We start from the raw sequence: 15,631 nt of genomic DNA, 5'->3' as shown, positions 1-15,631 counted from the left end.
AAATAAAACATCTACAAAGATGTGAATATTAAAAAAATTAACTATAACTTTTGATCTATTGCGTTCACTAGTATTTAAAGTCAATAATGTATAATAAAATATGCTTAAATGCAAACATCTTTTTGAGTATTTTTTGCTGTTTCATAGAATGAAAAAAGTGTTTAGAATGACGTGAATAAACATAGAAAAAAGTTGGCAGAAGTGCTGCGTTTAATGCTATGTTATTAACCACAACAACTCTCCCATCTACCATTCGGCTGAGCAGTTCTTCAATGTGCACCTTTTTCGGTGTCCACTTTACAGTTTGCTCCCACTATATTTGGATAAGTTGGCAATTTATTGCAGTTAGATGCTGACCCCTCTCCTCTTTCTCCTATAAACCAACATCAATGAATAGCTCTGCAAATGGTTGTATAACTCACCATACAATGGCCGCTCCCCATATGAATGACGGTGAATATGCGAGGAGACCAAGTTTCTTCAAGTGCTACTCCGAGAGTCTCCACAACAACGGAATAGTAAGTATCTGCTCTATTATTTCATATATGTTAGATTCTTGTGTCAACACTTGAATAACAACGACTATTATTTTTAACCATCTGCAGCGCTTTCCTCCTGAATTTGTTGGTCGACATGGGGCATCCTTACCACATCAATGTATTCTTATGATGCCCAATGGGAGAGTATGGGGTGTAAGCTTGTTGAGAGTTGCGAATGGCTTCTTCTTCAGGGTTGGATGGAGAAACTTCGTTCAGGCTAACGAAATCGTGAATTTGGACTTGCTGATCTTCACATGGCTTGGTGGAGGCACGTTCCATGTGAAACGGTTTGATTTCGGTAGTGGTTGCCCACCGAAAAGTGACTTCAGAGGTAATTTGTTGTTATACAAGTTATTTTAGGCATATTAATACGGCCGTAGTGGTAGGAAAAGATACTAAGTTTTTACCCTTCTTTATGTGCAGCTCTTGGAGAGAATCCAAACGACGAAGACTACTACTCTCCTGATATACAATCATCTGACGATTACTCTCCGTCTGAAACTGAGTTTGATGCAGAGGCTGAGGATGAACACGAAGAAGAGGTGATGCTGCCCGCCGAGCGCGAACGCCCCACTTTCAATATGGTACTGACAAAAAGAAATATTGATGGATGCTTTGTGAGTATTGAAATTTAACACCATGTTATCTTCGTCGCAGAGGCTTCCCTGCTGCTCATCATGAGACTTTTTTTTAGGAACTGTCACTTAGTTTCTGGAATGCTCACATCCCTGCCGCCTCTATGGATGCTCAATGTGCCTACTTCACCACTTTTGACAACACTTGGGAGATGCGTATAGGTACTGGCAAAGGCAAGCTTTGGATTCAACATGGGTGGAAGTGCTTTGTGAGAGACAATGCCTTAGTTCAAGGTGATCGGCTGTACTTCCAGTTGGTGGATAACGATGATGTGCAATTTTATGTGAACATTAACCTTTGAATAGCTCGTACCTAGATGATGCATATATAGCTAATGTCTCGCTGTTTTTGAATTTTGTGGGGTATCAAGCGCTAGCAACAAGTCATACTAGAAAATGACGATGGGCGATGACTATTTTGTATGATAATTGCAGTGTAGTGTTTTCATATGTAATGGCCTCATGTTATCGGCAAGTAATCAGGCCTTGCAGTTATCGTCAAGTTTTCTCTATGTTTTTTTATGGATGGACCTGATGATGGTAAAACACTTTGCTTCAATAGATGCAAAGATCAAACAAAATAAGTGATAATAGCAAACTAGCATTTACTTCATTACTTCCAGTTGCATTTGTAGATTACAAAATAACCATCAACCTAGCCAACCATACCAAGAACATAGTCATACTGGTTCATACATATGCATCTATTTACATTTAGCAAAATAGCTACTACCTTAGCAAACCATACGAACAGGCAAACCATACCTACTACTTACATTTACATAGCAAAAAGCAGAGTGATCCGAATAACCAATTACAACACTAGCTGCACTGCCACATATTCCCCATCACTTAGCACCATACTTCCCCAATGCGCGAAAGACATACGCATGCCTTGCCACCTCGGGTAGACTCATGAAGAAGTCCATGCGCTCAACTTTTTCCAGAATGAAGTCAGAAGCATCAAAGACTTCGGCAAGGATGATTCCATTGATGTTAGAAACAAGCTCGAAAACATCCTTACGTGCCTTTGTGAGGTCGAATTCATACCCAATTCTGTTTCCGAGATATTCAAGGCGAGCGTTAGTGGCTTCATGCATTTTTCCAATGACCTCCACAAGTCCCTCCAATCCAGCATCGCGAGTTTTGCGCTTCTTGCTTGAGGTTTCAGTAGTTGGTGACTCACGCGCACGAGAGAATCCACTATCACTCATCACAGTAGGGGAGTCCCTGAGAAGCCCTGCATCACCTCCAAGGAAGGCGTGGAGACCAAAGTCGAAATCAAGGCCAGCTCCAGTAGTTTCCACATGCTCAATCGGTTCGAGATCGTTGTAAGCATCAAGCATGTCTTCAGCTCATGTACCATTCGCTCTATCCTTACCGAAGATGGTCTTCCAGTCCTCGTAATATGGCCATGACTTATTACGTAGCGAACGGACAGCCCCATCAGCCTGTATTTATGATTCTACTTACAATGCGCACAAGCGAAAGGCAAGATAGTTATATAGTTCAGGAGAAATGAAAGTAGTCAACAAGTACCTTAACAATTTTGCTCCATTGATCGTCGCTTACGTCGATCTTATAGTCACCGTGAACATTGAATCCAACACCACTTCGATCTAGTATCTTTGATAGAGCATAGAAGCTCTTCTTCCAGGTGTGAATTCTCGATTGGATGTGAGGGTTCGCTTTCAAATCAGTCCCCGGAAACTCTCGGCGCATTGCCTCTTCTGCTTTCATTTGATACCCAGATCTGAAGCCGTTATCGGACTTCCAGCCAGTAGCTACCAACTCCTTCATTATTCCAAGCAAGAAGAGTTCCTCTCTGCCGCTCCACGCACGACGCGTCCTATCTGCATTGTGGGACATCTATTATAGATAAGTATTCATTCACTGGTAAAATTAAAACCAGTTTCGTCATATGTAATTGAACAACAACCATTGCTTCCAGATGGAGCTTGCTGACTGCCATTGGTACGCATGGAACCTGACATCTACATGAATAAAACACAAAAATTTAGTTCTCAAACTCAGAATCTGATCGACGATTCGCGGAGATGAATTACCTACGTGAATCGAAGCCGATGAATGATGAGTTGTTGTCAATTATAGTTCTAGGGCTGATGGCGGGAGGAGATGCGTCGCCGTTTATATAGAATGAGAGCTATTAGCGGGAAATTTGGCTCGATTCAGCTTCCATGGCCATATTTGGTATTTTCTTTGTAAATAGTAGGGACATATTTGGCATATTAGCACAAGCCAGCTGGAGTCGCAACTTATAAAACAGAAGACTGGAAAAAGAGCAATTTTGTCCAAGTTACAAAACATATGTTTAATTGGATCACTAAACAGCCTTGTCCATGCAAATAGTCCAGGCTCAAATCCTATCCAGTAGATTCCCATCAGGCCTACAAAACTGGCGCTCAATATGAAACGCTGATTATAGCTAATTATCCCTTTTATGACGAGACATTGAGATAGATGACCACATTGTGATTATAGTTAATTATCTTAAATAATATTTTAATCTATTGTGATGAGAGACCGTACAACTTTTGATCTGACATTTTGTTGGATTTTTTTAATTAAAATGCAACAAAATGTCAATGGCCTCAAAAGTAAGTTGGCTTACAGGAGAAAGTTGTTGTCTCTCTCATCACAAATAAACTAAATGCTATTTTGGGCTTGAGGGTAGTTGACTCCTTTTATGTTACTCCCTTTCCCTTTGTGCGCGAATAGAAGTTCCATTTTTTCATTTTAGTCCGTCCGCGAATAGGAGTTCCGATTCACTTTTACCATAAATGGTAAGAGCATTCACAGTGGGACGGATGTCCCGACGGACACCCCGACAGACTTCCCAAAAACACCTCCTGCGACGTCATAAGGACATCTCACTGCACTGCCACGTCATAAGGACATCCAACTGCACAATGGTGGACATCCCGACGGACATCCACAATAATAAAAATTCACAAATTCACCAAATTAAACAATTTACGAAATTAAATAATTTACGGAATTAAAATTTCGACACGAATACAGATAAAATGCAACCACTTTATTTAAAACAAAAAACATACATAATTAATTAAAAAAATACATAGTTAAAAAAAACAACCTCAAGCTTCGATAAATGCGGCCTCTGTCTCACTCCTCGCCTTCCCCGCCGTCAGTCCCGTCGTCCCGGTCGCCAGTCCCGGCGCCACTATCGGGCATGGGTGCCATCCCCAGATCGCGTCTCATAGTGTCGATAGCATCCTTCAACATGATCTTGTATAAGGGATCAGTCGCTGCATACCACTTGTCCATGGTGTCGAGCATACTCTGCGTTAGCTGCACACGGGCGAGATTGTTGAGCTCGGGAGTGACCAGGGACGGAGATTCCGATTGGACCTCATGGGACTCGCTGGCGCTTCCCCCAGTCATCCGCATCGCGGTCTTTTGCCCAACAGGGCGACGGCGGCGAAAAGAAAATTGAGGGGTCGGGAACTCTATCTCAGCGTCAGGGAGTTCGTGGGAACCGGCACTGCTGCTGTACTCCCAGGAGGCGTTGATCTTCGTCCGCTTCGGCCAGCCAGCTTCAACACCCGCACTAAACTTGGCGGAAGTCTGCACCACAAGATAGACCTCCTAATATTTGAACTCCCCGAAACCCAATTCACTGTTGGGGTACTGCTGGTGAGACAGAAGCTTCACATCATCGGCGGACATGCCGCTTGATGCCGTACGGAGGTTGTTTTGGTAGATGTCGGCAAATCAGCTGAGCTGCCTCCTCAGCCGCTCCCACTGTTTCCGGCATTGCTCTCCATCGTGAGGCTTCCCACCTGGCGATTTGAATTGGAGGTAACTTTGGCTAATGTGCCACCACATTCTGTAGATGTGCTGGTTAGCCCCGACGTAGGGATCCTCGACTACACCAACCCAGGCCTTCACCCCACCCTCGTTCCCCGCACTCCCATATGCTCCAGATGGTCCTCTTTCTCCCGCCGGCTTCCTTTCCCACCCCCTCGGCCCCCCGCCCCACCCTCGTTACCCGCACGCGAGGATGAGGTAGTGCCCTTGCCACTCCCTCTCCCCTGCTTCCGCGTCCTCCCTGCCGCCGGTTGCATCTCAGTGGGAGACTCCGTGACCGGAGATAGTCCCAACTCCTCAAAAGAGAAAGTCACGATGCCGGTGAACTGAGTCTCCAGAGGAGTACTCTGGGGGGAACCAATCTACAATAAATCCATGTAGGGGTGATAGACATTGTCCCCAGGTGATTGGGGGACCCCCCTGCCTGCTCCATCCCCCCCCACGCAGCGGTAGGCATGCCCTGCATCATCATCCCGGGCATTTGCGGCATTATCCCGGGCATTTATGGCATCATCCCTGTCATCGCGGCACTCACCCCAGGCATTTATGGCATCATCCCACCCATCCCTGCACACCATGGGGGTACATATTGTAGTACCCCTGCATCATCCCCGCCATTTGGGGTTGGGGCATCATCGGTGTCATTCCGGGCATCATCCCGGGCATCGGTGCACTTCCGCCGGCATTTCCCCCAACTCTAACGGGAAACGTCGGCATTTGTGATTCGCTCGTGGCGGGGGAATCACTATCGTAGTGCTCCATTTATCTTCAAAAGAAATGAAAGTATAGAGAGAGAAACTCGTTAAAACAAGTAGTGCGAATGAAATGAAGTTCAACGAGCTGTATATATAGAGTTTTTTTATAAAAAAAAATAAAAAATTGGGATGTCTGCCGGGACATCCGTCATGAACCCGCAATGGTGGACGTCCTGACGGACGTCGACGGAAATCTGCGAAACTCTGGTGTCCGCAAGCGACGTCCGCGTCCGCCTCGCGCTCGCCTAATGGTGCACGTTCCGCATGGACGTCCGACATGCTGGTCCGACGTCTGCCTCTGCGGATGCTCTAATAGGATGCCACCTTCCACTAACTCATTCCACTCACATTTCATTTAAAACTAATACTCCCTCCGTCCCATTAAATATGCAACATTTGCTTTTCGGCACAGGGTTTTATGTAGTGTTGTTTTGTGAGTTAATGAAGAGAGAGTAAAGTAAGAGAGAAGAAAAAGTAGAGAGAGTATTGTTTCCATTTTTAGAAATGTTTCATTTTTAATGGGACAAACCAAAAAGGAAAACGTTTCATTTCTAATGGGACAGAGGGAGTATATACAAGTGAGACTCCTATTCCACTAACTTTTTTCCACCCACTTTTCTTAACATTTCTTAAAACCCGTGCCGCCCATAAATGGGACTCCTAATGGCAGACGGAGGGAGTACTACTAAAACTATTCCCTAAGGTGGTGTTCGGTTTCCAAGATAAAATAATACCAAGATACAATCTAGGATTGAGTTGTGAGATTATTTTAGTCATAGAGGGTTAGCTATGACTAATTATCTCATGATTATTCATCTAGGATTGGGTTGTGGGGTCGAATCTCATGAACCAAACTACAAATTTAATCCCAGATACAATCTTGTAAACCGAATACCCCCTAATTGTATGAGGCTAATGAAATAATGACAAGTGAGGGTGTGTTCAAGTTCCCATAAATAATAAGAAATTGGGCTAATTCTTGGGTTTAAATGAGTGTTCAAGTTTCGAGACTAATTTATGGGGAGCCCAAGTTGTAAAACTAGGTCCGCACTATTTGGAGGTGGAATACCCCTAAAACAAATCTCAGCCTTTGGATGATTTTATTTCTGCATTGAGTAGTGTGTCAAGAAATTAGGTTCAAATTCCTAATTTACCTCTATGATATTGATGTTCCCCTAATAAATGAGGCTCAAAATGGGGGTATTATGGTCATACAACACACCTGACTAATTCAATAAAAAGATTAAAAAAATCTATTAGTCCATTGACTTCTCCGTTGGCTGAGACGTATCTGAAGCTGGTGATACCATTGACTGGGTAGTCGGCGATGTCATAATTTCTGGAACTGGAGTTGTCGGAATCAATTACGCTCGCCGTGCTGTAGATGATTTCCGGTTCTAGCTGGACGCCAATGATTTTTCCATAGGTGTGAAGGGGTTGGTAGCGGAAACGTGCGTTCTAACGGATCACATAAAACTGATCTGTTTAGGAGATTATTTAGACAAATTCTATTCGAGTAATTATCACATGTATCATGCTCATAACTTGAATTTTAAACAATATTTAGTACAAATAATCCCTAAAACATGCATACTACGGAGTTAGCCAATTTACCTTGTTAATTCAATTAAGAATCAAAGATGGCTTGCTTCTTCTCCACGTGAAGATCTTGAGAACTCGACCTCGGATCTTCTGACTGGTGTCCCGGACTGTAGACTGATATTTGTGTGGGTAAATCTCACCAGTGTACTAGGACTTGAATAACGAAGACAGAAATCTGCTCACGAAGGAGAAAGAGAGCACTTTTCGATTCTCTCTCTAAACAGAGGGGGACGAAAATTATGATATGGAAAAGTTGTGTTTTCTGTCTCCTTTATTCTCCTATTTACATTAAGTCACATATTGGGCTCAATCAGGGATCTAAGGAAGAATTTGGACATGACCTCACCCAATTAGCTTTTTACTAATTAAATTGAACCCATAATTTAATATAAGCTTATATTGGAATATTACAAGCAGCCACTACAGAAGTAATATTGCACTACCTTTCCAAATCCGAAATTACAAGTATTCTGGGTTCAGGACTGACCTCGTACCTTAAATTGAGCGCAGCCCACAACCGGTCAACTAAAACAAAGACTTATACTTTGTTATGTTCGCTTATACATTTAAATATGCAATAAACATCCATTAAATGTAAAACATAACAACATTATGACAAAAATAATCTGTTGCATTCATTGGAAAATAATAATTAGAGTTTTACAGTATTCAATCACTCGAAATGTGATTTCCAGTATACAAGCCCTAACAATCTCCCACTTATACTCAAAACAGCTTTCGAGTATACAAAATAGTAGTGCACACGTCAAAATTTCTCCCACTTATACTAAAAGCGAGTTGAGGTCTTGAACGAGTCGAACTCCCATCCCTTCTACGTGGCCCTCGAACGGTTTCACCGCCAATGCCTTTGTAAAGGGATCTGCCAGGTTGTTCTCTGACGCAATCCTAACCACTTATATGTCTCCTCTCTGCACTATATCCCTGATGATATGATACTTCCGCTCTATGTGTTTGCTCGCTTTGTGAGCTCTTGGTTCTTTCGAATTTGCCACAGCACCAGAATTGTCACAATAAACGGTGATGCTCTTGGGCAGATTCGTAACCACACCTAAATCCATAAGGAAGTTCTTAAACCATACTGTCTCTTTTGCAGCCTCCGAAGCGGCCACATACTCGGCTTCCATGGTTGAGTCCGCGATGCATTTCTACTTCACACTCTTCCAAATTACGGCTCCACTTCCTAAGGTGAACACATATCCTGAAGTAGATTTTTTCGAGTCCTGATCAGCTTGAAAATCTGAGTCAGTATATCCCAAAAGACAGAGCTCGACTGCATTGTAAACTAGAGCATAGTCCTTAGTCCGTTTAAGGTGCTTGAGTATGTTCTTTACGGCAGTCCAATGTCCTTGGCCCGGATTTGACTGATATCTTGCCGCCATGCCAACAGCAAAGCAAATATCAGGTCTCGTACAAAGCATAGCATACATGAGACTTCCAACTGCCAAAGCATATGGAATCTTTCTCATTGCTTGTATCTCAGACGGCGTTTTGGAGCACATCTCTTGAGATAGATGGATGCCATGTCTAAAAGGTAAGAAACCTTTCTTGGCGTCCTGCATGCTAAAACGACTAAGTACTGTGTTGATGTAAGGTTCTTGAGAAAAGCACAACATCTTCTTTTCTCGATTCCGAAGAACCTTGATCCCGAGGATGTGTCCAGTGTCTCCCATATCCTTAATCTCGAACTGGTTTGACAACCAAGTTCGTACTGATGACAACATCTTTTTATTGTTTCCAATTAGAAGAATGTCATCTACATATAAAACTAAGAACACTACATTCCCCTTTTCAACCTTCTTATACACGCAGCTTTCACTTGGGCACTTTTCGGATCCAAACTTGCGAACAATTTGATCGAAACACTGGTTCCACGATCTAGATGCTTGCTTAAGGCCATAGATAGCCTTCTTAAGCTTCCAAACCATGTGTTCTTTGTCCTTTATGGCATATCCTTTGGGTTGTTCCATATAGATGGTCTCCTCAAGACCGCCGTTTAGAAACGCAGTGTTAACGTCCATCTGCCATACATCCCAATCCATATAAGCTGCTATAGACAATAGTATCCGGATCGATTTGAGCATGGCCACTGGGGAGAAAGTCTCGTCGTAATCGATACCTTCCTTTTGGGTATACCCCATTAGCCACTAGTCTTGCCTTAAAGACTTTAACTCATCCATCGGGTCCACGTTTACGTTTATATATCCACTTACTCCCAATGGCAGTACAGCCCTCGGGTAGGACGGACAAATCGTAGACGTCTTTGTCTATCATAGATTGTAGTTCCGAATCCATTGCTTTCACCCATTCACAATGATTGACATCTGACAGTGCCTCCGCAAAGTTCCAGGGATCTAATACATTACTGTCCGAGGAGTGATCCATGGATTCCCCCAAACCAATGTATCTTTCGGGCTCACGCGAGGCCCTCTCACTGCGGAGCGGCACTACAATGCTTGGAGTAGAAGTTGAAGTTTCGAGAATTGTTTCTACACTTGGTACTTGTTCTTGGTTAATGGAACTTGTGACAGAAGTTAGCTCTTCAAGAGCCACTTCACTGCTGGGTTTATGATTCATTACATAGTCTTCCTCTAAGAATGTGGCGTGAGTGCTCACAATAACTTTCTTATCTAGGAGACTAAAGAATTCATAAGCTTTCGTCCCTCTGGGGTACCCTATAAACAAACATACCTCCGTCCTTGATCCTAGCTTAGTTGGATCCTTTTCCAATACATGAGCCGGGCAACCCCAAATCTTGAGATGTGCTAGATTGGGCTTGCGCCCAGTCCACAACTCATAAGGAGTAGTAGGTACGTATTTTGACGGTAAATTGTCTAATATATGGCTTGCAGAAAGCAAGGCATGTACCAAAAATGAAGTAGGTAGCCGTGCATAACTCATCATCGATCGGACCATGTTTAACAAGGTCCTGTTCCTTCTTTCAGCCACGCCGCACTGTTGGGGCGTGCCCAGCGCAGTCAATTGGGATTGGATTCCCGACTCCGATATGTAGTCCAAAAACTCGACACCGAGGTATTCGCCTCCACGATTAGATCACAGGCATTTGATACTCTTACCATGATACTTCTCCACTTGAGCCTTAAAGTCCTTGAACTTGTCAAAAGACTCTGACTTTTGGGTCATCAAATAGACGTATCCAATTTTCGAGAAGTCATCAATGAATGTGATGAAGTATCGAAAACCACCTCTCGCTTCAGTAGACATTGGTCCACATACATCGGAATGAACGAGCTCAAGTACTTTCTTGGCCCTATTGCCCTTAGCATGAAAAGACCTCTTGGTCATCTTGCCTTCTAAGCATGACTCACACTTATGAAAAGGTTCCTCCTCTAGACCTTTAATAAGATCTTGTTGAACAAGAGAATGGATCCTCCTTTCATTGGCATGACCAAGTCTAAGGTGCCATAAGTACGTTTCGTTCATTGAACTTGCAGGTTCCTTTCGTTTCTTTGAAACTTTCGATGTTGTATTGAGTTCTGATTTGAGATTATTAAACTGTGTAGATGTGATTGTGTACAGATCGTTTTCCATGATACCACGACAGATATAAGAACCATCTTTCTTAATAACGCAGTTGTCATTAAAAGAAATCGAATATCCATCAAAAACTAATTTAGAAACTGAAATTAAATTTCTTCTAAAAGAAGGTATCAATAAAACATTCTTCAAAATAAAAAATCTATCACTACTAAAGCACAAATAAACGTCTCCCACTGCAACGACCGCCACTTTTGTAGCGTTGCCCAACTGGACTTCGATCTCACGATCATGTAGCCATCTTGTCACCTGCATTAAGTCAAGATCAAAACAAATATGATCAGTGGCTCTTGTGTCAATAACCCAAGTGCAAGTAGTCGATGCCAAACATGACTCGACTACTAAAGCTTGGTGCATACCTGTAGCCTTGCCCTTTTTAGGACAGTCTGGCTTCCAATGCTCCTTTTCCCCACACTTGAAACACTTCCCCGTGGGCTTCTTGTTATCTCTCTTCTTCTTTCCCTTAGCCATCTTGGCCGCTTCTGAGTTCGGTGTCTGCCTTTTTCCTTTGCTAGGCCTAAAGCCAGAGGAACGAGGCGCCGAAGTCATCATGGTCACCTTAGCCTGGACCATAAGGTCCTCTGCCGACTGAAGTTCAGTCAATAGCTCTGCCTAGGTATAGTTCCTTTTGTTCATCTTGAAATTGAGTTTGAACTGCTGGAAGCTAGGGGGAAGACTTTGAAGGATAATAGTCACTTGGGACTCGGGATCGATCGTCCCTCCCAAGACCTCAATCTGGTTGAGGTTGCTCATCATCTCGAGGACATGGCCCCTCACTGACGCGCCTTCCTTCATTGTCTTTGACATGATACTCCGAAAGGCTTGAGACTTAGCCGTTCGATTCTGAGTACCAAAAAGATTCTTGAGATTCTGCATGATCTTGGCGGCTGTTTCCATGGCAGAATGCTGATGCTTGAGTACTGAAGACATAAAAGCCAACATGTAGCACTTAGCCATCTCATTCGCCTTATGCCACCGTCTGTGTGCATCTCTGACTCCTGCCGCAACATTAGCCGCCGGCAGTGGAGGTCGCGGGGTTGTGAGTACAAAGATGTACTCATCTGCTATAAGAACGATGTCCAAGTTTTGTTTCCATTCTATGTAATTTTAGCCCTCGAGTTTGTTTTCTTTAAGAATTGCACAAAGAGGATTGAACGACATCTTGACGATTTGATTTTGCACTACAAACAAAGTATTTACTATTTGTCCTAAACTTATGTAAGATGTTTGATCAGATTAACCATAAAACTTTTCAAAATCTTACAACTGTAAAATTAAATTTTTGTACCCTCCTGAGGAAGTCAATACGCATTAAAATATTACAATTTTACTGGTCACAATCATCGACGAATAGTCCAGAGACCACAAAGTGGCATGGCCGCCTAATGTTGCCTAAGCAAGACCATCGAATTTAGCATTACAGAGTCTCATTCCTACAACACACTCCCATAAAAATGCTCATGTGCTGCTAACAAGATCAAGTTATCCCATAAATCCTGTGTGAACTTTTGAATCTCGCAGTTTCTTAGGATTATTGTCCCCACAGAGCAGGTAGCGATAATATTGGAAACCACATTCTAGTTGAGAAGTCCTCCCTCATGAACTCGCTATTTCTTAGGATTATTTCGATGTTCAAGATTAGGAAGAGAAGATTTATTATTTAATGTATTCATACATATCTATCCTTATTAGGGTTCTAGATATATAAATATTATGAAACTATTAAATTATTCTCATCCATATCATCTAGGAATAAAATAATATTATTTATTACCATAGATATAGATAATAATAAAAATATTCCTAAAATCTAGGTAAATCTTCCAAAAAGATTTTATTTCCATTAATTAATGATATTTTAATGATATCTTTTAATTTAAAATTAAATAATCATTAAAATAATCTTTCATCGTTATCTCATAGCACGAGGTTCGCACGAACGATGAAAATCTGACGAGTTCGTCGTCGGATCACGATGCACATGGCGTCTCGGCCAGCAGCGCACGCTCTCGGCCGCCTGGCTTGAACACCGTCCCGTCGGTGTCTCGGCAGCTCTCGGCCAGCGAGACACGCATAGGCGCCTCAGCTCTCGGCCAGCCGCTGATTCCGTCTTGGTGTCCTGGCACGTCGGGTGCCGCCATTCTCGGCCAGCAGCGCGCACGACGGTGACGCTGCTCTCTGCCAACAGCGAAGACCCGTCTCGGCTACTGTCCATCCACCGCTCCCACTGGCTCAGCCAGCGTCGCGCCTTACGGTGCGTCCCTCTCGGCCTTGTCTGGGACGGACGGTCGGTACCTTCCGCCTAGGGTTGGAGTTCGGTGTCTCGGTGTTCCGGTGCGTTCTCGGTCGAACTTCCGTACCACGCCATCCTCAATGCGTCGAGCTTGGTGCGGGTGTCGCCTAGGGTTTGGTCTCGGTCGGCGGCCCGCACGAGCCCACGCTCGTTTGCGCGTCGCCCCGTGATCTATGATCCCTAGGCTCCCACTATTTTGACTACCCTTTCTCGATCGCGCGTGGTGCGATCCGTGTCGGCGCGAGCGCCGATGGATCGCTCGTCTCGTACGATTGAAAAATTCAAGTTCTTTGATTCGATTGTTCTTGAGTTCAACATGTATAAAATTAAACAAAAACTAACAAGAACATGCTTCGTAATCAAATAACACATGCATTCATGAATTTCGTGAAATTTAAATCCAAATAAGCAGAGCCAAAGACTGGCTCTGATACCAATTGAAGGGGTTGGTAGCGGAAGCGTGCGTTCTAACGAATCACATAAAACTGATCTGTTTAGCAGATTATTTAGACAAATTCTATTCGCGTAATTATCACATGTATCAGGCTCATAACTTGAATTTTAAACATGCTTTAGTACAAATAATACCTAAAACATGCATACTACGGAGTTAGCCAATTTACCTTGTTGATTCACTTAAGAATCAAAGATGGCTTGCTTATTCTCCACGTGAAGATCTTGAGAACTCGACCTCGGATCTTCTGACTGGTGTCCCGGACTGTAGACAGATATTTGTGTAGGCAAATCTTACCAGTGTACTAGGACTTGAATAACGAAGACAGAAATCTGCTCACGAAAGGAGAACAATTTTCGATTCTCTCTCTAAACAGAGGGGGACGCAAATTATGATGTGGAACAGTTGTGTTTTCGGTCTCCTTTATTCTATTATTTATATTAAGTCACATATTGGGCCCAGTCAGGGATCTAAGGAAGAATTTGGACATGTCCTCACCCAATTAGCTTTTTACTAATTAAATTGAACCCACAATTTAATATAAGCGTATATTGGAATATTACAAGCAGCCACTACAGAAGTAATATTGCACTACCTTTCCAAATCCGAAATTACAAGTATTCTGGGTTTCCTTTTATTTGTTTAATTCATTTCCCACGCTTAAGATAGAAACATCCATTAATTAATCAATGTCTGCTATGGACTTAATTAATCAACATATTTTAATCTCCAAGAGTGGACTTAGCTAGAAACTCTTAATTATTATTCATAGAGTAATCAAACTCCAACTAGCTAGGTTCCGAATAATAAAACCTTGTTTCGAGCTTCTCTTGTGGATGTTATCAAACTAGACTCTCCTCGCGCACGATTCAACATAATAGTAATCCTAGCACCGCCAGATAATGATCACCACTACCCAATATACCTGAATCGTTGGGTGACGAAAAACCCGCACCTTTGGTAAGTCAAAGTAGTAGATACTCAATATCGTATGCTCAATGCTAACGTACATTGATTAAGAAATTAATTATCAAGACCTCTGTCATGACCTCACTTCCTAAGGATAGAAAGCACGGCGGGTCGCGACAGTTGGGGGATTTAAGAAGCGGGGAAGAAAGGGGAAACAATCAAGGGGTACGTTATGTAGATCAAAAGATGAAACTTTATTACCAAATCATAGTCTGAAATCACGAAGCAACAAAGTTTGCCTGAAAATAGTCCAACAGACTAAGGAAACATAAGGGTTTTAAAACTTGGCGTAGCGGAAACATTTGAGAGTTTATTACTACTATGTATGAAGACACAATAGTAACCGCAACATTTATTGAATACGACCTTTGTCTAAATGCTCAACATCCTCCGTCCTCGTCAACGCTCAACCTGCACATAGGGAAAACACATGCAGGGCTGAGTACTTGATGCACTCAGTGAACTCATACCAAAATATATTTTACCAATAAAGTTATGTCAAGCCATCGTTGAGTGAAACTCGGGTTTTACTTTAAAATGCTGAGAAACACTAAAATCATTTCCGTAAATAAAAAAAACTTGTCTGCGCAGACAAATATCATTGTCATCCTCCATCATGTACCATATCTGAACCATCATGTGAAACGAGAATGTGGCCACAAACTCGATCACTGGACCGGCCGACCCAAAGGACGACTCACGATCCCCATCAGTGCACTAGCCTAAGTAGGGCTTAGACCCGAATTCGTTAACCATCAAAGTCTAGTAGGACATTATCCTAGAAGACAATCAGATAGGCAATTCAAAATAGAAAAACAAAATACGGCATGACATAACATTTAAACCACCCTTATTTCACAATATACATATCATTGCAAATAAAGGATTTTAAGTAATAGAGCCCACCTCAAAAGCCTAGTGAAAGGACCAAGGGGTGCGTAGGTGTCGTTCAAGCA

At 42.7% G+C, this 15,631-nt stretch overlaps 1 protein-coding gene across 1 annotated transcript; it reads left to right on the top strand.

Moving 5' to 3' along the window:
• Positions 1-428: 428 nt before the first annotated feature.
• LOC121757499 (B3 domain-containing protein REM20-like) lies at positions 429-1,624 on the top strand. Its single transcript, XM_042153033.1, has 4 exons — positions 429-518; positions 606-870; positions 963-1,123; positions 1,234-1,624. Exons 1-4 carry the CDS (start codon positions 429-431, stop codon positions 1,474-1,476), a joined length of 759 nt encoding a protein of 252 aa, XP_042008967.1. The 3' UTR covers positions 1,477-1,624.
• The last annotated feature ends 14,007 nt before the right edge of the window (positions 1,625-15,631 follow it).

This window comes from Salvia splendens, chromosome 12, assembly GCF_004379255.2.
Source record: "Salvia splendens isolate huo1 chromosome 12, SspV2, whole genome shotgun sequence".
Classification (NCBI taxonomy): Eukaryota; Viridiplantae; Streptophyta; class Magnoliopsida; order Lamiales; family Lamiaceae; genus Salvia; species Salvia splendens.
Note: the sequence above shows the minus strand (reverse complement) of the source record. Positions and strands in the feature narration are given on the sequence as shown.

Excerpts from the sequence above, each read along its gene's own strand:
- LOC121757499 (XM_042153033.1), top strand. The coding sequence starts at position 429 with ATGGCCGCTCCCCATATGAATGACGGTGAATATGCGAGGAGACCAAGT. Across the intron at positions 519-605 it reads GTCTCCACAACAACGGAATA|CGCTTTCCTCCTGAATTTGT; the intron begins GTAAGTATCTGC and ends AACCATCTGCAG. Across the intron at positions 1,124-1,233 it reads AACGCCCCACTTTCAATATG|GAACTGTCACTTAGTTTCTG; the intron begins GTACTGACAAAA and ends ACTTTTTTTTAG.